The 24,320-nt window shown below is 36.9% G+C and overlaps 1 protein-coding gene across 1 annotated transcript in view; it reads left to right on the top strand.

Annotated features, from left to right (window-relative positions):
- Positions 1-148: 148 nt before the first annotated feature.
- Positions 149-24,320, top strand: part of RASAL2 (RAS protein activator like 2) — a 236,233-nt gene continuing 212,061 nt past the window's right edge. The window contains exon 1 of the mRNA XM_083358697.1: positions 149-728. Within this exon, the coding sequence (XP_083214823.1) occupies positions 578-728 (151 nt within the window). The 5' untranslated portion in view covers positions 149-577. The remainder of the gene's footprint in view (positions 729-24,320) is intronic.

Genomic DNA, 24,320 nt, shown 5'->3' with positions numbered 1-24,320 from the left:
GCTGTCTGGCAGTCCCATCGGGGCCCTCTGCTTCTTTTGCCTACCGCCAATCAGCGGTCGGAAGAGGATGACGACGCTGCTGGGAGAGCCGAGGAGGGCGTGGAGGTAGGCGTCGACAGGCGATTGAGTACGCCTGGCCGAGGTTCTCCTTCGCAACCGGCGCCCGTGTCCGCCCGTGCCTGCTTGGAGCTGGCTGGGAGGTCGGCTAGCTGGCCGAGGGCTCGGGGCTCCATTGCTCCTCCCTGGGATGCCGCCGGGGCTGAGGGGGAAGCCGCGTACCGGGCGACCGAGCTGCGAGTGTGGGTTGGGAGCGGGACGCCGAGCGAGCTCGTCCCAGGAGGCGGCCTCGGGATGGAGCAGCAGCAGCAGCAGCAGCAGCAGCGCGCCTGCAGCCAGTGACCGGGAAGGGGGCGGGCCCCGTCAGCCGGGGCAAGGCTGTGGAGGACCGAGGAAGTGACGGGCTGAAGGGGCTTTGGTTGTGACTGACCCCGCCGTGGGGCGGCGGCGGCGGCGGCAGAAGCAGCAGAAGCAGAAGCAGAAGCAGCATTAGCAGCAGCAGCAGCAGCGGCGGCGGCGGATGGAGCCCGCCGGGGAAGAAGGAGATTGTTGCTTGGAACGGCTGAAGAATTCTCTACCGGGACCGGCGGACCTGGTTGGAGCGGCCAGCACTCTGGAGCGTATCCTGAGGGAGTCGGTCTGTCAGAGGCAGGGCTGGCTCCGGGTCTACGGTAAGGGAAAAAAGCCTTCCCCGCCCCACACGCGCCTGCTTCCCTGGCTTCTCCCGCGCCTCTTTTAACTCACCTCTGCAGCCTCCTCACCTTCCCATCCTGTGTACTTGTTCCGCGTTGCCGCCTTCCCTGCAAAAAATGCCCTTCCTTCCTCCCTCCCTCCCTCCCTCCTTCCTTCCTTCCTTCCTTCCTTGATTCCTTCTTTCCTTCCTTCCTCCCTCCCTCCCTCCTTCCTTCCTTCCTTCCTTCCTTCCTTCTTTCTTTCCTCCCTCCCTCCCTCCCTTCCTTCCTTCTTTCCTCCCTCCCTCCCTCCCTCCTTCCTTCCTTCCTTCCTCCCTCCTTCCTTCCTTCCTTCTTTCCTTCCTCCCTCCCTCCCTCCCTCCCTCCCTCCCTCCCTCCCTTCCTTCCTTCCTTCCTTCTTCCCTCCCTCCTTCCTTCCTTCCTTCCTTCCTTCCTTCCTTCCTTCCTTCCTTCCTTCCTTCCTTCCTTCCTTCCTTCCTTCCTTCCTTCCTATCTCCCTCTCCTGCCGAAAGACAAAGCAAATCGGATGGATTCCCATCTCCCCTGCTGAGTTCTCTCCAGCTGGGGTGAAAGGGGATCGCTTCACCTGATTTCCTACCCTTTCCACGTACTTACTGGCGGCTCCGTCTCTTCGTTCTGGAGCACCAGCAGCTACACAAGATCGCCAACTTCCCTTTCCAAGCCAGCCAGCTTTATAAATGTTGCAGTTTAGAGCGTCTCTTGCACTGAAGAATTTTCTCCCCCGGGCACTGTCGAGCTTTTTAGTATCTTGGCTGTAGCTGCTTGGATGCAGCTGGAAGTAAAGCAGAAAACTGTGTGCCACTTTCTGACACATCTTAACCAACTGCATAACCCCACCCTGGTTTCTCTATGCAATATAGCCCTAGCATTAGTGTTTTATCTTTTTTGTTCGGGTAGCTTAAAGCATATTATTAAGGTGGCAAGACGGGTTTGCTTTTGGAACAGGGGGGGTCTCATTTGTTCGATTTGTGAATCGTATTTATTGCCCCGCTTTTTAAAGGGCTGCCATTTATTGAATTCTCTGCTTCCAACCCACCTTTTGGATACAGTTGCTTTATCATTCTGGGCAGTTGCAAAGTGCAGGTACCCTCATGGTTCTCTCTCCTTTTTATTCATATAGTCACTTTGGGTTTGTTTATTTCTTTATTCAGGGCAGGGATCGTGATAATTTCTAAATTCTGTAGTCTACTTTTAGATGAGTAGTGGCAGTTATCTCTGAAAATGCCAAAGTGTCTTGTAGCTTGTGATTGCAAACTTTGGGTTTGAATACTTTTAGAAGAATAGCTCTCTTTGTTTTGAATACTTATTTTCTTTCTCATGAAGTTAGCAGAAGAGATATTTCATCCTTTTGATACTTCGTCGATAATGTGTAGGTTTCACATTTTATACAGAATACAGAATAACAGAGTTAGAAGGGATCTTTGGAGGTCTTCTAGTCCATCCCTCTTATACCATTTTGGATAAATTGCTGCCTAGTCTATTCTTAAATACCCCCAGTGATGGAACACCCACAACTTCTGGAGGCAAGCCACTGAAGATTAATCTTGTACAGTATATGTTTTCTTGTATGTCACCTGTTTGTTGTGCTGTATTTGTTGCATTGGTTCGGATGGGGATTGATTGCTGATCCAGGGTTTAAGATGGTGCCTCAATGCCTTGCTGCTGCTTATCAAAATGTAATGTGAATACTGTTTTAATAATATGTGTGATGACCACCTTTGCCATCATCTTCATGCCTTTAAAAAGTAATTGTTTATACTTGTCAGATCTCTGTATATTGCTATGCCATTGGATCCAGCAGCAGGTGGAAGTATTGTTGAATGGGTAAAATTATTTTGCGTTTGAATTTCTTCTGGATAAGATAAAGCTTTTATTACTGATATTAATTTAAGGAAATTTCCATACTTGAACCTTCAACAGTTTGAAGGCATTCAGATTTGTCTTTATTTCTAATACTGAAAACAATAAGAGAAAATTGCTATTCTGCCTCAAATTGCTGCAGCTGCAGCAATGAATTCTTCATTCTCTGCAAAAGAGAAGGAAAAGGAAAAAGAGGACTGACATTTTCCACCTCTCTTGTCAATTTCACTCATAGCTGACTCAGGAATTCTGGGAGTTGAAGTCCATGAGTCATAAAAGAGCCGAGGTTGCCTACCCCTGGCCTAAGTGAAGGGCAGCTTCAGTACCGTTAAGTTGCTCTTAGATCAGGATCTAAAGTTCAGGAATTGGAAAGAGGAATAAGGCAAGTAGTTTCTCCAATAGAAAATAGATCCACAGTATAATAAAATAAGTAATTAAAGCTAGCCTTACATCAAATTCAACAGATAGCATTTAAGAGGAAAATAAATCAGTTTAGCTCTCTGGCTAATAGTGGGGAAACACATAAGCCTGATGCTGTTCTTGTATAGCTTAACAGCATAAGTGCTTAAAAATGTCTTAGTAAGTTCAATAGAATTGACTTACAGATATGTATATAGGTTCATGTAATTTTTAAAAAGACTGGTAGGAATCATCATTTCACTATATGCCAAAACGTTAAGATGCTGAAAATTATTAGCAAGATACCCATTGTGCTAATTTTGAATAAATCAATTATTTGCTTGTGAGATCCTTGAAAACATTATGTTCTGAAATCCTATCAGTTTGGGATCTGTATTTTAAGCCCTGGTGCTTAGAAGAAATAAAAAACGGGACCATTTTCTTTTACCAATCTTGACCCACCCACCCACATGTACTGCTTCTCTGTTGCTCTGCCTGCTTCTCCTCCGAAATAGGACCAGTCCCCTCTTTATTAACATTTCATAAACTGCTCAAAACAGAGTTATTTAGAATAATGTTTATGCTGTGATTATTTACTGATTACTTTTGTTTATTTTTGAAGCATTTTGCATGCATATTTTCCATTTATACCGTGAATATTTTAATGAATTGGATGATGTTGTAAATTGCCAAGAGACATTTGACTATGGTGGGCAACAGATTTAATCTATAAGTATAAATGGGCAGAGTATAAACCTCATTTTCTTCTCTTTCCAGATGTATTTTGGATTATTATTAATGACCTGCTTGAAGATATTGCCATTGTTCATCATGTGCTTTTGTACTTACTGATTTGCATTCATTTAGTATCTGTATTTATAGCAAGGGTTGTTGAGAGACTGGAAAAAGGATGTCAAATTCTTTAGTGATCTGGCTGATGTACAAGACTCAGTGTTATTTCCTATTTCTTTTTCAAGCGCTCCCTGGTATGTAACCTCCTAAAATAAATCTGTATCAGTATGCCTCGCCTTTTCCCATACACAGATTTTTTATAGCCTCAGTTTGTTTTCTGTGATAAAAATGTATCATGATTCAGTCTTAAAACCAGCAATTTAAGATAGTGAATATTGCCTTTATTCCTGTTTTGTTCCAAAGTATGTCAGACTACACAGTCCTTTCTCTCTGAGGGAGCAATTCACTATTTATTTCCTTGTTTGTTATGCAAGGGAAGCTAATACACATGTTTTGCTGAATACTAAAATAATACTGGACTTCCAGGCACTGCTTGAAAACATAAGCTTGGGCAATTGCTGCCAAGTTAAACCCAGACAATAAGGGAGATGAAATGAGTAAGCTGGTAATATTTGTTTGACTAGGTTTTGTTACTATTAAAGTGTGGAATCATCATGTATACTGCTAGGGGCAAACTGCCATATCAAATAATTTGCAAGATGCCTGTTACTACATTAGGTTAAAATTATTGGTCTCCATAGAATGGAATGGCCGCTGTTGACTTCTACTGAAAAAGTTTTAGATGGTGTAAACAATGACAAAAGTAAGGCAAGTCAACTTTTGATTTTAAGCATATCTACAATACTTTAGGTCAATATTTTTTAAAGTGTGGTCTAAGGACCTCTGGGGGTTCCCAAGACTCTCTTAGGGTTCTGTGAAATAAACATTTATCAGATACTGAAGATTGCACAAATTTAAAACCATTTCATTCTTATTCTTACTTTTGATTTGTAAAAAACATTTGGCCTTTTCATGAAAAATATTGATGTTAATATCTAATGGGTTTAAATTTATTATTTTTATATGATTCAATAAATAAATATTCTACAGATGCGTCAATTGGTAAGTGAGACAAGGTCCTGAGAACAAAAACTTGTAAGTAGCCTTAGGTTATGTTCTGGCTCAATAGCATTGGTTATGGGTGCTCTTTTTTCATTTTCATACTTAATTGAGGCCCTTCATTAATTTTCATGAGAAGCAGAAAGAGCCTATTACTAAGAGTGCATAAGTAGTAGGGCAAAGGCTGCTTTCTATTCCAAAGCTGGTATTTCCACTATCTGGGATAGTTTCCACTCTTTTTCCCTCCATAATCTGTACCTGAATCTGTGAATATGCCTTTGATAGAACGTGATTGGTGGAATTGACTATTTCTCTGAAAGAAAAAGAATAAGGGCGAGAAGAACCACAACTCTTTCTGTGGACTAGAATTAGGAAATATCCCATTATCCCTTCCTGGTTTGTGGAGAAGGAAATCCATGGTGCTAAAAGTCCTGTGGGGTTCCTGTTGACATATGGAAAGGAGTCATAGGAAAAAAATAGCCTGGATATAAGTTATCAAAGGAACCTCTCTGATAACTCTCATAGAAAAACCTAAGAAGTCATAAATTCCTGTTTATAATTATCTTATTATTATATGAATTCTTACCCTTCCTCCCCAGTAAAATGGAATCACCACTACCCCCGCATTCCAGTGTTCAAGAGCTTTCTATCTCTTGTTCAGTTATCAATGATAAAGAGGTTGTATTCCCCGTACTTTGGGGAAATCCATAGCAGGGTTTCATTGCATTTGTTTTTTCCATGTTTTCTCTTGCTGTGAATTAAAATGATTGTCAGGCAATGAACTCGTTCATTTCATGAAGTTTATAATTAGTACTGTGTTTTTGGAAAATTCAGTGTTATTACTGAATAACCTTATATTCTACAATACAAACATTAGAAATATTAGCAGTTGAGTGCTGAATATTCCAAAATTAGCTACCATGTAAGATTGAGACAGTCCTAAAAATTGCTGATACTCTGTTGTATATTCATATATCTCCTGAGATTAAAATCTATAAAAATATAGTGCTCTTTATTTTTCTAGTATAATTGGCCACAGAATATCCAAAGAAACAAATAATTTTTTGTAGTTTGTCCTAAAAGGAAAAATGCAGGATCCTGTTTGGTTTAAGGGAACAAAAGAAGTACGTGATTGGATGGATCTGACTGTTTTGATATATAAATATGCATTTTATTTTGTTTTTTATTACACTATTGCATAATTGTGTGTTACTTGCACGGTATGCATTGTGGAGTGCTATAAAATGCTTTTTTATATATAAAAAAGAACCCAAAATCAAATTAGTTTAAGAAAAGAAAATAAGCGTTATTAGTCTGGTCTTGTAGCCTGTGTTATCCAGAGTACACTGGAAAGAGCTGGGGATGGTTCTTATTTTTATCATAAATAATGCTGGAAGGGAAGCTTGATAAATTCTAAGTACATTTTTCTAACATTACAGTCAAGGGAGCCATTAATATAATGACTATTCACTTTTCAATATTTCCCATGCATTCATTCAGGTGCAGAGATAACACAGTAAAATGTATTTTCCAGGAACTAAATTAGGTACCTACTAGTATATAAAAGCAGTCAAATTTAAAATAAATTTTGGATCTTGGATCTCATTAACCTTATGTGCTATTGCTGTAGGAACTGTACACCACCTAGCATGAATCTCTAAGGAGCATTCAGGGACAGGAATGTGATGGATTTAGCAGTAATGCAATATTATCACCACTGAGACTATTGATAGTTCTGTAGAAAAAAAATGCAAGATGTAATAGCAGAGCTTCTGAGTTGTGATTAATGTTTGCACATTAAGGGAAGAAATCTAACTTGCCAGTAGTCTAGCACTACTGTTCAAAGCTGGCTCCTCCCTGGGAGTGGGTACATGTAACATATGACAAAGGGTCTCACCTGTGATGTATTTAGCAAGCGTCATGAACCACAAACCCTAGCTTATTTATCTTGGCTTAGAAAAGAACATAATAAGCAAATAAGTCATTTTTGTTATGAAAAGTTAAATGGATGATCTGAAAAGGTGACATGGAAACCTTTAAAAGATGTTGCACTGTTTTCACAGTAATACGTTGACATCTAATCAACTGGCATTGGGAAAAGCTATCTTTAAATTTCGTATACCAACATAAAATATCGAGAGCATACGTGCAGATCATATTCTTTTAAATTCATATTGAACACACTTTTTACAGTTACTTTCATAAAATTTCCTACTCCAGGCGAAGACTCAAAAGCTGATCTTGGCTATAACTAGCTATAATAACATTTAGAAGATTATTATTAATGTTCCTGTTGATCTGTATCTGATATTTTTGTCATTCTTAACAAAAGTAGCAAAATTAAATACATCTGAAGCTGATTCAAATGTGAGACTTTGAACTGAACTGTTAGCTATGCAATGCACACATACATACCCACACTTGCACGCACCTACATATACATACATACATACATACATACATACATACACACACATTAATCACAGTCCATTTTGAATACATAGTGGAAAAAAGAGACCTGAGAGTTAGCAAGGTGGATACTATATGTTACAAAGCTATTACAGAATCTAGTTGTTTTGCTTCAGATAGCAGAAAGCCTCCTCCCAGAAGGTAACAAAGAAAAACCGGTCATGGAGAGGATGTGTAGTGTCCCTGATAATACTACAGACCCTGGTCAAGCAGCACTTAGATGCTATGTCCTGGATAGAAGAAAGTGAACTTCCAGTAATCTTTTCTGCCGTCCTTACCACTCTACACAGCCTTCCTGTCCGAAACAGTAATACTTCCAAACCACACAGTAATACAATATGATAGGATGCTTTTAATTGTCCCTCTATAGAAAGTGGTAAGAATGGAGGAAAGAAGATGTGCTCTTCTCATACGACACAGAAAATGCCAGTTTCACCAGTGTCTCACTGTTGCATAACTAAGCTAACCTGCTCGTCAGCTGCACACCCAGAAACTCGATACTACTAACCACCTCCACAGCTGAATCTATATACTTAGTATTGAGACTCTCTTGCCTTGGCACATGTTTTTAACATGTGATAAAGAATTTTTAGATGCTATTGTTGCTTATAACTCTTTTGTATCATTATCATTGTAGTGAAGATATGTGAAGATATGAAGAGTTAAAATTGATTATTTTTAAAAAAAATATATAATATGTTATTAGTTTTCTAATTTTACAATTAAGTATTTAAAAAGCAATGTGGTGGCTGGGTTAATCAATAGTTCAATAACATACATAAATCTTTAGTACAAATCTCAAGTTACAACATCAAATATTTCCTCTCTTTTTCCCTCAATATCTACTATCTCATATTTGGCTAATATAGTTATTATCAACTAAATAAAAACATCATTATTACATGTATCAATAATTTTTAGCTTATACATATCTTAATTGTGTTTACATTCAATCCTTATATACAATCAATGTCCTGTTATTTCTTTTTTCCCAAGCTTTAATTTCCCATCAATATTCATGTTAACATTTGATATTTATAATTTCCAAGTTTTAGGTAACCAAAGTTTCCCTTATCTCAACTTTTTCTTTTTCCTTTTTCATAACAATCTAATATTCTAAATATACATCTTATATATTTGAGTAAAATATCCATATTAAACCATCTAATTAATAATACAGTATCCCCTTCAATAAATCAAAACCATTATATGTACTGTCTAGGTTAACCAATAGATTAGTAGTATTCATACATTTTTTCATTTGCGTCTAATTTTTAAAAGTTCAAATACTCCCCTTTTTTGGTAATATCTTTAATCTCATATTAAGCAAACAGAATTTCTTATTTTAGTTGCAGTTTTTTTAGAAGAACTAGCCCATTTGTATTCATTTGATCGCCTCCCTAATACTTCAATTTCCCACGATTGTCCTGATAGATTTATCTTGCATTCAATCTGTTCTTCTTCCTTCTCCTCAAAATTCTTCTGAATTAAAACTGTTTATTTTAATGGATTAACATACGATGACTACTTTTAATATCTTGAGAAATATATTCAGCCGTTGAGAGTACAGCTTTCTTACACATGAAGTGAATTTTGTACAACCAGAAATGGAACTACATTTAGAAAAATGTCAACCACTAGCTATTTCTGTACAATTTTGCTTAATTGACTTGGTAACTAATGACGTATCCTAAATTACTTTCTGGTTTTGCTGATACAGAGATTGTAATATTACTAGTTTCTGCTAAGGCAAGCATCTATCTGCTTAGAAAGAAACTGTGGATTTATATCTCTATATTTTGCACTTTCAGAGCTGAGGAATCACCATTTTCTTTCTCTTAACCTCCATTTCACTGAATATGAGCTGCAAGCCTCACAGCTGTAATGTAATGTAATAACTTAATATTTGAACTTTCTCATTTCTTCCTATTCCCATTCTAAGAATTCACCTGATGAATAATTCTGATAAATTGAAAAATTGCTTTCTTTTTTTGTTTAATTGGAGCTCGTAAAAAATCAAAAGATTGGATGCTTTATTTTTTCGATGGATTAATAGATATGAATATTTTCTTACTATCTTGTAATTTTGAGTAAAAAGTACAGTTGTGGAAATAGAATTTCTCCTCTGCCCAAAAAAGAAAATGGACACCAAATATCATGCATATTTTCAAAACATGGGAAATGTGAAAGTTTTAATGTAGGAATGAGGCGGCAATAAGATTTTTGATTGATTCAATCACTTTGAAAATCCAGTGTAACGTACATGTTGTGGGTACCTTGATGTAAATACCATTGCAGAATGAACAACGTTATATTTCTATTTCTGACAGAAATAAGTTACGCAAGTACCCAGGAAATCCTTCCCACATAAAATAATTAATTAAATAAATCTTTTCTTCTCTTGTTAGATTTGTAGAAATAAAATTGAGGGATAAAAGAATTCTCTGGTTTTAAAATGTCATTTCTGTTAGATGATGATTATTGTCTGCTTTAACATTTAATACATTGAATCTAAAAATGCAACCACCTGTGCTCTTGTCAATAGATAGATATGAGATTTCTAGAGAATGTTCTGCCAGATTTTACTCTGTGTCTTTTGGATACAGAATTGCTTTCTATCTTCTTTCTCCCTTCTAAAGCAACCCACAGTACATGATGTGGGGTTTTTTTATTTCTAGCAGCAGCAAGCACAATTCATCTATATCGCAGTTAATAAAATCATTTTTTTACTGAAAATTAAATAAGCGAAGCAATAGACATTCATAGAAATGCCAAGGATTACAGAATGTATCTGTGGCTCAAGTGTCAGACTAGTTCTGTGTTTGGGTCCACTTCAGCCACAAATAGACTCCCCTTATTCTTGGGGGGCAAATCGGAATGAGAAATGCTATGAATCCAGCTTATACCAAATCAGTTTTTGTGAATCTTTACCTGTCAGAACAGAAGGTCTTAAAGTTAACATTTCTACATACTGTTCTTACAAAGAAATGCCATTAAATCTCCTCCTTCTGACCTTGACCAGCAGTTTAGCAAAATGAAAAAGGGTGGGGGGAACCCACATTTTTTTCTAATGAAATAATACAATTTATTCAGATAGCTGGGCCAAGCCACAAACTATGTGAACATGGAAAGGAATTTCCCATTGCTATGACTGACTTAATAATGATTCCACATTTTTGGCTCCTCAAATTAAGTAGAAAAATTAGTTGTCTTTATGCAAAGAAGAAGTAGCTCTTTATGATCCTAATAGGACATGAATTGAAACACCAGATTTGGAATCATATATTTCAGAAATGTATTTTGATTTTTGATTTTTTTTTATTGGGTGTTACATAGCTATGTCCATCAGTGTGTCTGGCTAACAAGGACACATCCCAGGACAAATTGTGCAGTAAAACAGTAAATGGAAGAGACTAATTTCAAGCCAAATGAATTGGTGTTAGCTAATGGAAGTGTATTCAGGCAAAACAAATATTTGACAAAGTTCATTAAAACAGAGTCATGCTTTTTTGCTTTCATGCTTAAAGGACCAAGTTTTGAATAGGTTTTCATTTTGATTTAGAGGTAGAGAAATTTTACTTTCCCATTCCTATAAGAGAACTTTCCTTCTGTTTGAGAACTGTAGCTTGATGTATATATAGTGTGGCTGAATTTGATTTTTATTGTTTTTGATTGCACAGTATTAATAAGTACAAAAATAATTAAACTTGTGTGTTTAAGAGGATACATGGTGGTGAACAGTTGCATAATTACAAAGAATATTCCATAATAACTTAGGGGAGATTGAGTTCAACTTTGACAATGAATGTTCTCTTGTCTTGCATGTACTAACCAGAACATTGGACAGCATTTGGTATGATTTTCTTTTAAAATTTCAATAAAATAAATCATGTTTCATATTTACTTGTATTTCAGTTTCCTTAAAATTGCTGTGATTATATATTAGAATAAGGAAGGAAGAATAACAGGAAAAAGTAAAATTGTGACTCTGACAACTTATGATATTCTGGAATTTTGATTACCTTTCATATAAAATAGCTTTATAGATTCACATAAAGTTGTTGTTTTTAACCATGATGGATGGTACTCATCAGATTAAATATGGCTTTAAAAGTTATGTGGCATCATAAAAGCTAATGAATACACATGGCATATGTATTTATGGAGGCAAGATAGCTTCTAGGAATTAAATTTCTAGGTCCAGGATGAGATTAAACATAGACTGGTGCTGTATTGGGAGTTCTTTCACTTTAGAATCTGTTTTATCTATAATATTTCCTCTTTCAACAGTTACACACTCCTTATGCGCTCCCTCCTGATTTAGATATTTTTATAGTCCACAGTCTTTACTGGAATGCTCTTTAATGTAAATGACATCCTTTCTTCTTTCAAAGAAAGGAAAAATATTTTCAGAGGGAAAATGCTAAGATTGTTTGGGGATAGTTTAAAAGTCAATTGTTTCCTGTGTGGTTGCTTAAGGTGCTGTATATATAAATCACTGCAAGCAACAGGCATTTTGAAGGAATGGAAAATGCTTGAAGTTTGTGTGTGTTCAGTTTGCTGACTGAATAAAAGTCGCAGTGTCATGTAAAAAAAAAACTTTTGGATTTTTTTTGTACAAATTACAATGTACAAGCAATATGACCACGAGGGTGGATTATGGAGTTGAGGTTTTTGAGGGTACCAGGTTCAGTAGGGTATATTATAAAGGAAGCTATTCAATAGCCATTTGTCTGAAATGGTATAGGGTTTCCTGCCTGAGCAGGGGGGTTGGGCTAGATGACCCCCAAGGTCCTTTTCAACGATGATGATGATGATTAAATTTGCAAAATCCTTATAAATGAGGTGTTTTCTTATTTTGTGGGTATTTTGTCTTGATCTCTGTTACAGGACTGTGTTAAATACATACTGCTAGATAATATTCATAAAAGGAAAACTCTGATAGCATTCTTCCCTGTATATCTTTCTTCTGTTCTCTACTCTTGTATACTCCTTCAAAAAAAATTGCATATAAAAGTCTTGCCATTGTTATATATAAAAACAAAGTCTCATGTTTTCTTTCAATTTGCTTATCCATGATACTTAAAAGAAAAGCTTCTTTCAATTTTACACCCGTTTTTAATATTTTCTGAATCAGTCATATACGGTATTTGATTCCAATACATTCTTACATGTCCACCAAAGATGAAAAAAGGTACCTTCAAATTCATTACATTTGCGACCCTTATTTGATATTCCCACATACATCTTTTTCAAAAGTTAAATAGCAGTGCTACATCATTTTATAAACTCTTTCTTCCAAATTATAATTTAATGAGAATTCCAACTCAGTAGTTCAGATATTTTCCCACCGTTCCAGCATAATATTATATCACGAAAGGAGAATATTTGTAGCTCAGGGTTGAAATGAGGGGTCCTTGGTGCTCTCTGAACCTGGTTGTTTTCTTGCAGATATTTAACTACCCAAACTCTAGGTAACATCATCAGTGCTAGTAAGGAGTGGAGTTTGCCCTCAGTTTCTACTGTATTCTGATGGTGGCTTGCCCTGTCAGTGTTGGTGGGGGTCGTCTTAGAGATCCTTTTGTTGGGCTTTTTTTACTGTTGGCTTGTTTGGCTGTTCCTTTATTGGAGTATTGTTTACTTGATTGTTGATCTGATGTTAGTCTTTGCTCATCTGGGTGCTGATTGCTGGTGGGGAGGTGTTTTAGTCCTTTTGTTCTTTTTTTGCTTTTTGCTTCTCTCTCTTGCATAGTATATAGATATTGTTTATTTTTATTTATTTTATTTTAATCCCATTTATATCCCGCCCTTCTTCAAAGACTCAGGGCGGCTTACAATTTAAAGCACAAATCAATGTGCTTAGCAATGGCTATGTGTCTATGTGTCTATTCCTTCTTAAATTTTGTACATTGTATTTTTATTGTATTGCCCTGTACACTGCCCTGAGTCCTTCGGGAGAAGGGTGGTATAGAAATTAAATTATTATTATCATCATCATCGTCATCATCATCATCATTATTATTATTATTATTATTATTATTATTATTATTATTATTATTATTATTGGCTAATTTGTCAGAGTGCCAGGCTTCTAGGAATTCCCTGGTCTCTGCTGAGCAGGATGTCCAGGAAGGATAGTGAGCTGTCATTTTCTTCTTTTCTGGTAAACTGGATTCTGTTTGTGTTGATGGGTGTTCTCTAATTGGTCCTTTTTTATTATGGTTAAGGTGTTACGGTGTTATCTATATATCTGATCCATATTTTTGGCTGTACTTATGGAAGTTCTATGGCTTCTCAATGTTGCGTAACTATTTCTGCTATAAGTGCTGAAAGCAGTGATCCCATAGGTGTGCATTTAATTTGCTGGTACGTTTGTCCATCAAATTGGAAGTATGTGGTTAGTCAGAGGTTTATGAGAGTCATAATCCTGGGTGTTTCAGTCTTCAATTTAGACCAAGTGAGGCCAAGAAACGATAGGGAATTTCTAGAAGCCTGGGACTCTAACAAATTAGCCATCAAAAGACACATAGACGTAAATAATATCTATATGCTATGCAAAAGAGACAATCAACGAGCCAAAAAGGCAACAAAAATCAGCACCCAGATGAGCATAGATTAATTCCAAGATTAACATCAGACCAACAATCAAGTAAACCATACCCCAATCGAGGAACTGCCAAACAATCCAACAGTAAACAGCCCAACAAAAGAATCTCTAAGACCACCCCCACCAACACTTTCGGGGAAACCACTAATAAACTGAGAGCAAACCCCACTAGTACCCCCACTAGTTACCCAGTTTAGGTAATGAAACATCTGCCAAAAAACAGCCAAGCTCAGAAAGCACCAAGGACCCCTCATGTTATTATATCCAATGTTTTTGGCTATATAAATTGCAAAAACGTTGGATATACTTTTGCAATAAGATGTTCATCATTAGTGACTAAGTGCCTTTCAAAATTCTTTTTTTCTATCTACAAAAGCATATATTTTTTTACCCAATTTTAATCTTTGTACTAGCTGCATAAAGAAAACCTTTGACAAATATAAAACCTTCCTTTTCCAACTCTTGGAAAAGGGCCTTAACTGTTTTCCAGAACTTTTACAAGGACATAGCCAGCTTTCTTCAGAGGTATGCTATTCCTGGAAGCTCAGGAGCAGCTATAGAGAAGCCTTGCCTTCATCTCTGGTGGCAACACTTCATAGGGATTGAGACACATAGCAGCAAACCCTTCCTAGTATTTATTGTATGTAGAGCTAACATTGAAGAAGGAATGCAAGAAGAATTATGTGAACATCAACCTAGCCTTGAAAGAATAGAGAGAGAGAGAGAATGAAATTTAATCCCACCTTGTGTGATAATCTTCAGAGAGACAAGAATCCATTCTATTAAAGAAGATGAGGCAGCAAAAGGAGCAAATCTTCTTATTCTCCTTCTTATAATATATTCTCTGATTGCCTATCTGAAGAGTATGGGTTTTGCTATAACAGGCAATACCACCATCCATCCATCCATATTAAGCAAAACCTGGGTCAAAAACAGTAACTGTGAGAGGGACCTTGGAGTCCTAGTGGTTGATCACTTAAACCTGAGTCAGCAGTGTGCGGCAGCAGCCAAAAAAGCTAACACAATCCCTGGTTGTATAAACAGAGGCACAGAATCAAAACCAAGTGAAGTGTTAGTACCACTTTATAAACCCTTAGTAAACCACACTTGGAATACTGCATCCAGTTTTGGTCACCACATTACAAAAAAAGATGTTGAGATTTTGAAAAAAAAGTGCAAAGAAGAGCAACTAAGATGATTAAGATTCTAGAGACAAAAACATATGAAGAACAGTTGCAGGAACTGGGGCCAGTCTAGAGAAAAAAAGGACTAGGGGAGAGATGATAGCAGTATTCCAGTATTTGAGAGGCTGCCACAAGGAGGAGGGGTTCAATTTATTTTCCAAAGCACCAGAAGGTAAGACAAGAAATTAATCAAGGAGAGAAGCAAACTGGAATTAAGGAGAAATTTTCTATCAGTGAGGACTTGCCCACTGTTAGGCTACCATTAATGCAATTTTATGTGAGGGATCTGAAAATAGACACTGGTTTCAAATGCTATGAAATCCTTTATGTACAACCATATATACTAATGCAATTTCTCAGTGAAACCAAGGTAAACCATCACATAACAGATTAGGCAACAAGTAGAGTGTAATCATTGATACCATTAAATGGAATGCCTAAACCAGGAATGTGGTAATTTTGAGTTCTTTATACCAGTTTAGAATTAGCTTTGAACGCCAGTTTCCTGACTGCCAAAAATGGACCTTGCCTGAGGAGAATATAATAATACATTTTAATGCATGTGATGTCTCACTATGTAAAAAACATGATGAAGAAACTGCAAATAAAGAAATTAGAGTGACACCTTCAGAAGCCTGATGATTGTAAGATATTTCTGATCTCCCTGAAAACAAAAATGCAGCAGCAAATGACTTAACAAATGATTTCCTGCTTTCTAATGAGCAAGGAATACGAATTGCCATCTGCAATACGGAATAATGATTTATTAAAGCAATTTCCTGTTTCATGGTTCACTGGAAAAAAAGCTTGAGAGCTATTTTTTCATTGTACAAACTGAATGACAACACATAGCAGAATGTAAAGAATATGGTAATAGCTAATAGTAAGCTCATGCAGAGACTGCTTGATGCTTCAGGTACTGGTCAAGTTGTATAGAAAACTCATGTTTTCCCAAAATAATCCTCTATGCTATTGTCACTGGCAAAAGTGGGAGGACAAAAGGCAGACTTTAATCTATATATTTATTGCTTATATGTATGTGTGTATGTGTGTGTGTGTGTGTGTGTGTGTGTGTAGTAGAAAAATAGGGACCACTACGGTGGGAAGGTAACAGCGTTCCGTGCGCCTTTGGCGTCTAGTCATGCCGGCCACATGACCACGGAGACGTCTTCAGACAAGCGCTGGCTCTTCGGCTTTGAAACGGAGATGAGCACCGGCCCCTAGAGTTGGAAACGACTAGCACGCATGTGTGGGGGAACCTTTACCTTTTTATGTATATATATAAGATTGTATATAAGATTCCATATTTGATACTTAAAGCTGTATCAATATTCATACATACATTCAAATCAAGTAAGCTCCCCAAAATAACAGATATTATGTGCGTATGCTGACATACTTTGTGTTGCAATCTATTGATAGCAATACAGACAGATAGATATTTTGGATAATTATATTGGAGTATTTTTTATCATTTTTGGTGGCATTATCCAAGTAAATGAGTCAAAAGAGGCTAATGGGAATGCTCAAAAGGTTTAGCATAGATTTTTCTTTTACTGTTTTTAAAAATTGGGGGGGGGGGGATATTAAGCCAACCAGAAGTCTAATGCCCCTGTTTTATTCCTTGGGGCTTTGAAGTCAAATTCTGATGACATCTTGCATTTCATGACTACCCCCACCAAAAATGTGGTTATGATTCCTCACTTCTCTCCTAGAAACATTGGTGAAAAAACTATGGTGACAACAGGGTGTGTGTGTGGGTGTGTGGGTGTCATTGTCTGCTTAAATGAATAGACATATTGAAAGGATGTTAATGAAGGTATTGCAGATGTGAAACAAATCTTGCTGTATGCAAAAATAGTGCAATCTGAAAAACTGGATTAAAAGAACCAGAGAAGGTATTTAAAGTGGAAATGCAGGTTGACAGGTCAAGAGAATGAATTGGATGAGGTCTTTACTGGATATACAAAAGAAGCAGGCTGATCTGGATAATGTCTTTTCATTGGATTTACAAAAGAGGCTTTTGAAGCCTCAAGGAAGCCTAAGCAATGGGGCAAAGAAGAATTGAAGCGACATTAACTATTTGAATAAACTAGAGATATTCAGAGGTAAAAGGGAGGAATATAAATTTGGTCTATTTGATCAAAACATGCTTTCATGAAGTTCTGGCAACACTTTTTTCAATCAAAAGAATAAGATATCTGTTTGTAACCTTAAAGGGGCAGAATTACAAAATTTGTTTATACAGTACTTGTTGCACAGGTAGGCCTTGACTTACAATTGAACCCCAAATTTCCATTGCTAAGCAAGACAGTTGTTAAATGAGTTAGGCCCCATTTGCCACACTTATTAAATGAATCAGTGCAGTTGTTAAGTGAATCGTGAGATTGTTAAGTGAATCTGGTTTCACCTATTGACATTGCTTGTCAGATGCCAGCTGCAAAGGTTACAAATGGTGCCAAGTGCCTGAATTTTGATCATGTGACCATGGGTAAGTGTGAAAACCATTAGTCATTTTTTTCAGTATCATAACTTTGAACAGTCACTAAATGAATGTTGTAAGTCAAGGACTACCTGTAATGAAGATTGGAAGTCACTTCTTTATATATTTCTTTTCTTTTTATTTTCTTTATTTCATTTTTTTCTTTTTCTTTGTTCTTTTTAAACTTTTTTCTTTGCACTTTTTAGTCTGCTTTTTATTTTCCTTTCTCTGAGTTTAGTTTGTCTGAGTTTTTAATCATTGTGTGTGTGTGTGTGTATACACACACACACACACATACATACACATATGTTTTAGGTCTCTTTCATGGACGCTTTTTATCAAGTGGGATCCATTCTATGACTGCCTTGGTTCACGTGTTCATCAGTTCTTTTTGCTAATGTGACCAGCCCATTTCCATTTCATGAAATTTTCATGAAAGAGATCTAAAACAAGATGGATTGATGACATCAGCAAGTATTGCGGGCCCAATTGGCAAAACAAAAGCTCAGGACTGTATTAGGTGGAAACATGTGGAAGAGGCTGTCACCCTGCACTAGAAAGACAATGGCAAGAATGATGATGAATATATGTATATATACATATGTATATATGTACAGTATATTTGTGCTATACCTGTTACAAAATCCAACTAGGTATGATTGGCTGAATATCATGATCACGTTGAGAAGTATGATCCTTAACAACAGATTCGATATATGGCTACAAAGGTCACAGTCACTGCTTCCTTTAGCCCTGGCCCCTCTCTTGGATTCTTCCCCCCCACACACACACATGTGTTCAGTTGGATAAAAAGCCCTTGGTAGGAAGATAATTAGATTGTGTATTTAAACACAAGCATCCTTTCTGCTCAAACATGCAATTAACCCGATCACCAGCTGCCACTGACTTGACCATAATGGAGAAAATGAGATAGTCCCTTGCTGGAAACGAATGTTTCACTGTCTGAGTGCTAAAATGGTGATTAAAGTGCTTCTGGGGCTTTGGGCAGTTTGCTGGTATTAACAGGGCTAAATCCAATCTTGGTATAAATACCTGGCATTTGGTGTGGGGAAATAAATGGATTGATTTATCAAGCTAATCATTTTACTTTGTTACCCTACAATGCTGATAAAAATGTAATATTTATTTTCATTTGAAGAGGGGGAGGTTCCAAATAAATTTAATAACTTAAAATGATCATATAGTGGTAATGATTTCTTTAAAAAACACAAGTCTGATATCTATGATTCAATCTACTATTTCTTAATTTACATTAGTATTATGTCAATTCAAAGATCTTACTTGTTCCCAAATATTTGTATTCTGTAAAAGACATTTTGGTAGATCACAGGATAGAGAAGAAGTTAATAGCCTTTCTGGCCCTTTATTATATAGTTGATAACAAGGACATTTTGAAACGGATGCTACATGTAATATTACATTTAATTTACTCTGAGAATGGCTTAATAAAGATTTTGTTTAATATAGTTGAACTTTTTATTTTTGTCCTGCACAAGATAATATATTGAAAATAAATTGTGGTAGTATAATGTTTATTTTTAAAGTAGACCACTTTTTAAAAATCTGATTATTTCATGGAAATGCTTTTCTGTATTGTACTGTATTGTACTTCAGACAACGACATGGCAGAGATTATCCAGGCAGAGATATTTTCACAAACTTGGCATGACATCTTAAAACATTTGCAATTTGGTGCTGATAGATAACACATTTAAATTGAACTCAGTTCTCCTGCAGAGTTGATAGATGGCAGGTTTTTGTTTTGCTTTCTGAAGTGTTAGGCATTTTAAAAAAATCTTTATGAAAGCTATATAGAATAAGAAAAAATGGGTAAAAAGAAACTGAAGTTTATCCTCAGTGGTGGTTTATCCTCAATGGACTAGCAACAGTGCTCTGGGAATAGAAGTTTGTTTTTTGGGTTCCTTGATGGTTTGAACAAAGTGGAACTCTTCTCTGACATATTTAATAGGCCAGCAATGCAAATGCCTAGCATGATGCTGATCAGTTTCTCTTAAAAGACTTCCCTCAAACAAATGCATCTGACAGTTGCAAATATGTTTCTTTCTCACTGTGTTTGCTTATGAGTCAGCAAATAGTTGGTAGGTCCCCTTGTGAATTATTAGCAAGACAGAAGACTGGGAAATCCTCCGGCTGCCTAGCAACTTATCACCCAATCAGGGTACAATGCTGATGACAAATGACATTAAACATTAAACAGTTTTGTGTGCTAGGGTAGTATAAAGCTACTTTTAACAGATACCATAAGTCTCTTCAGTTTGTTAGACTCTTGCCTGACTTTTCATACTTACTGAGCAGGATTTTGCTTCCCACACTTACAAAAATACAGTGGAACATTTATGATGTACTAATAAAATCTGTGTTCAAGTTTGCAGTTGTCGTGGGTACTTCTATAAAATGTGTAGAAATGTTTCCTGGTGAAGATCAGTCACTAACATTTCTTGAAAAGTGTGATAAGATATTGATTAGTGTATTTTCCCTAAAATTAATGCATCCTTTTCAAACATTTATTTATGAAGGATTCAATTACTGTAGTTCTTCTTGAAATGGTAAGGGAAATTAAAGGAATTTAGAGCTGACTTTGAGGAAGGAAGAAACAAACAGTTAAGGAGGGACTTGGAGAAGAGATCTGATGGTCCAGATAGAGAAGGATGTGTGAAAAACTCAAAATAACTCCACCTTGATTTTGTTTAGGATGAGATGGAGCAGAGAAAAACTTGGACAAGTTTTTCAAGATTCTGTTATTATACCCTATAACAACTAAGTAGCATGCCTAGAATTCCTTCAGTGTCTCTTGAGCTGAGAGGAACCACTTAAAAGAATATGGACATGCTAGGATGACAATTATAGAAAATATGAAGGAAGGTTTATGACCAATCCAACAAACAAAGGTCCAATAATTGTGTGTGTGTGTGTGTGTGTGTGTGTGAGGAGTTATCATTAGCAGAGCAATTAAGAGTTGGGAGATGGGTGGGTCCACTGCATGCAGCATTCCCAAACACAGTATCCACAGTGTTCTAGATGACCATCCATTGCACAACTTCCCCCAAGACAAGCTGAACTTAAGGCAAGTCAGAAAATTAGGGGGGAAAAGAAAATACTGCCCCCACTCCCTGTCCATGCTTGTTCTGCTGCTGTTGTTAATGCTTATATCTGATCACAACACCTGCTGTACAAATAAAATCTATTTTAAAAAGCACAAAGGCTAGTCTGCTCTGAACATCTGTCTGTTCCTATCCTAAAACTAGATGAGGTTCATGAACCAATCACTGCTAGTATGTAATGTAGAGTATGTAATGTAACTACATGAGAGAAGGTAATCTGAGAGTTGTTCTGACTAGGAGAAGAAGAAAGCATGAAAGGCTCTGGTGGCTCTGGTTGGCTCTACTGCCAACCTCTGACCTTATTAAAACAGTTCCCCTTTAATTTTAGATTTGCAGACAAAATTGCTCATATCCATTCTGAATTAGATTTCCTATTGATTGTGGAATCTGTAACTGTATCTTAGGTTGATCTTGTTTCTGTGGATATATTCTGAGTGGTTTAACCTAAGGATTTGAGCACGATATATGGGAGTTCAGCGCTTGCACTTTTTTATCCTTGTCCATTCAGATAAATTAAAATGGATTTCTGGATTATCCTGCCTTTTCCTTAAAACTCGTTTAGAATACCCTGTGTAGCTCATTTCAGCTAACTTTTTTGCAGGTGGCTTGGTAAACGGTGTATTCCTAAATGTGCCATTCAGTTGCATTTATTCTTAATGATTAATGCTGTTCTTTATTTTTTAACCGATAGATTGACTTTTGTTTCGGAAATGTAGGTTTGTGACTTTTGTAATACTAGCTACTTCTAACGTATATTAACTCATGTGGTATGAACTGAGGTTCATTGGAATAGAACAGAGAACAGGTGTTACTGATTGATTGTGGAATAAAATCAGCTGTATGTCAAATAAGCTGCTTCTAAATCAGACTTTGGAATATTCTGGTTCATTCATAGAATATAAGGTGTGACAGGATCATGACATCATAGTTTCCTACGTTTTCTTAACTTTTTTTTATCTTTTTCTCTACCAGGAAGGATGGATTTGCTGTATAATGGTCTAAAACATAGACATCCTTAAATATAACATACAGCAACATTATTTTTTAATTGCTATAAAGAACAATTTTTAATTATCTCAAGCAGTTGTGCTACTTGTATTGACTAGCTAGACCTCCACAGAAAGTGATCTCTTCATTTTTGCACTGACAAAATAATTTCATTTTACTATTGCTTGTATCTTTTATAGAATTGAAATTAAACTGCAAATCTCATATGCTGTTTAAAGCAGTTTTTGCAATTATATTATAGATTCCAGATTTGGGAGACTTATAACACCCAGAAACAAACTATATACCGTAACAAAAAATAGTAAAACCCCAAAGTAATTTGTGTGTGTGTATGGAGATTCTCAGTCATCCAGGTCATAGTTATACCAAAGATGTTTTTTCATGAGGCAACTAGACTTTCTTGTTTTTCTTTGAAGACGTTTCACTTCTCATCGAAGAATCTTCTTCAGCTCTGACTGGATGGTGGAGAATGGAAAGATTTATACTACTGCAGACAGCTGTCAATTTGCATTCTTTTAGTGAGTTGTTAAAGCTACCTGGTGGCTTATCTGTGTTTTCAGGGTCACCTGAGTAGTGCAAATGGGTGTGGAGCCTTCTTGGAACTGTTGAAAGGACTGTGTTGTAGACCAGGGCTTTTCAACCTTTTCACTCATTGTACCATTTTTAGGATACGGCAACATCTGAGTACCACCAGTTGCCTAGCAAGGTGTCAAAAACGTGATGACCCCACAAAAAAAGGAAAAAAGTGATGAAGTACAGGTAGTCCTCAACTTACAACAGTTTGCTTAGTGACTGTTCGAAGTTACAGTGGCACTGAAAAAAGTGCCCCCCAAGCTACAGCCGAGCAAGACACCTGCCTGCCTGCCCGGTGGCGCTCTTCCTCCTGTCTGAGGTTTTCATTGTTGTGAGCATTTCTGTTGAGGATTGGCAGCGAGGGTGGGGTGGGGGGTGTTTGGTTTTTATTCCCTCCCCATCTGCTGGGTGGTTGCAGCAGGTTTTGGTCACTTCACATGACCCTGGGACACTGTGACTGTCATAAATATGAATTAATTGTCAGCTGGAGCCTGGCGCTGATCCTGGTGCTTCCGCTGAGCCCTGACAGCCCTGCAGCTCCAGCCATCTCTCGCTCAGGCTTGTGCGGTGCTGCCGCCGGTTCAACTCATTCCCCTCCCCGGCTACTACTTTTCTAGGATGGTTGTGTACCACCTGCCAGGTGCCAATGTACTACAGGTGGTACACGTACCACTGGTTGAAAAGCTCTGTTGTAGACTAGAGATAGACAATGTCAGATCCCTCCCCCTATGTTGAGAGACAACTGTTCAGTTTTGACATACATGGCCTCTTTGACCCCTCTTTCAAACCAGTGGTCCTCTCTGTTCAAAATGTGGACTTTGCTGTCTTCAAAAGATGGACTTTGTCTTTTAAATGCAAATGGACTGCTGACTCTTACCCTGATGGGTTTGTTCTCCTATGTTGTGCCACATGTTACTACCTATTTAGACTAAAGGGCTTCATGGAAGCATTTCTTTCCATTGTGAATGCTTCACAGATTGGTACATGAAACCACAAGGCAGAAAATAATTATATATATATAATATATATATATAATATGAAATGAAATTGTACATATAATGGACAGAATGATTTATTCCAATTTTAGCAAAATAAGCCAGTGATTTAAAATTGAAAATGAGGCATCCATGACTAATATACCTCTAAAGTATTTGGTTATTTAAGCATATTAAAATGTATTTTTTAAGCCTTGAGGTTCATGTGAATATTTTTGGTCTTGTATATAAATTGCCTGCATTTACCTTTTTTTTTCATTTTTCAAGCAACATAAGCTAGTTTGTATCAAAACTAGAGATTTTAAAATATTTTTGGGCTGAAGAGCCTGTTTCTATTTAAGCAGATGTTAAGAGGCATGTTTTAGTGATAGAAAACTGGCTGTATTTGAGTTAACTTTTCCTTCTTTAACCTATCATGGAATAATAATAATAATAATAATAATAATAATAATAATAATAATAATAATAATAATAATAATAATAATAATAATAATAATAATAATAATAATTTTATTTGTATACCGCCCTTCTCCCGAAGGACTCAGGGCGGTGAACAGGCAAACCAATAAAAATACAAAATACAAAAATTAAAAAAGAATTAAACGAGATGCCCAAGTTACAACCATAGATTAAAATACATTTAAAACAACAATAAAATCCAAACCCATCCCCCATCAGGCCAGGCCGGCCATCTCATCAAGTGATCTTTCCAGTTTCCAGGGACCACACTTTAGAAACCCTGTTGATGATGACCTTCTACACAGGTTAAATTTCTTTCCTTTTTTCCCAGCCACTGGCCCTTGGGTCATAGAAATGGTTGATAATGGGGAGGTAGTCATGCCAAGACTATATTATTTGGTAGCTTAATGCCAGGCACTTTCAGTCTTTTGACAGTAGGGAATGGCTGAAGATAGAATTCTGGAATGCAGTTCAGTGCAAGGATAGGAGGAGACTACGTGGGCATGCAAGAGCAGTCTGT

Source organism: Vipera ursinii (assembly GCF_947247035.1).
Source record: "Vipera ursinii genome assembly, chromosome: 3".
Lineage (NCBI taxonomy): Eukaryota > Metazoa > Chordata > Lepidosauria > Squamata > Viperidae > Vipera > Vipera ursinii.
Note: the sequence above shows the minus strand (reverse complement) of the source record. Positions and strands in the feature narration are given on the sequence as shown.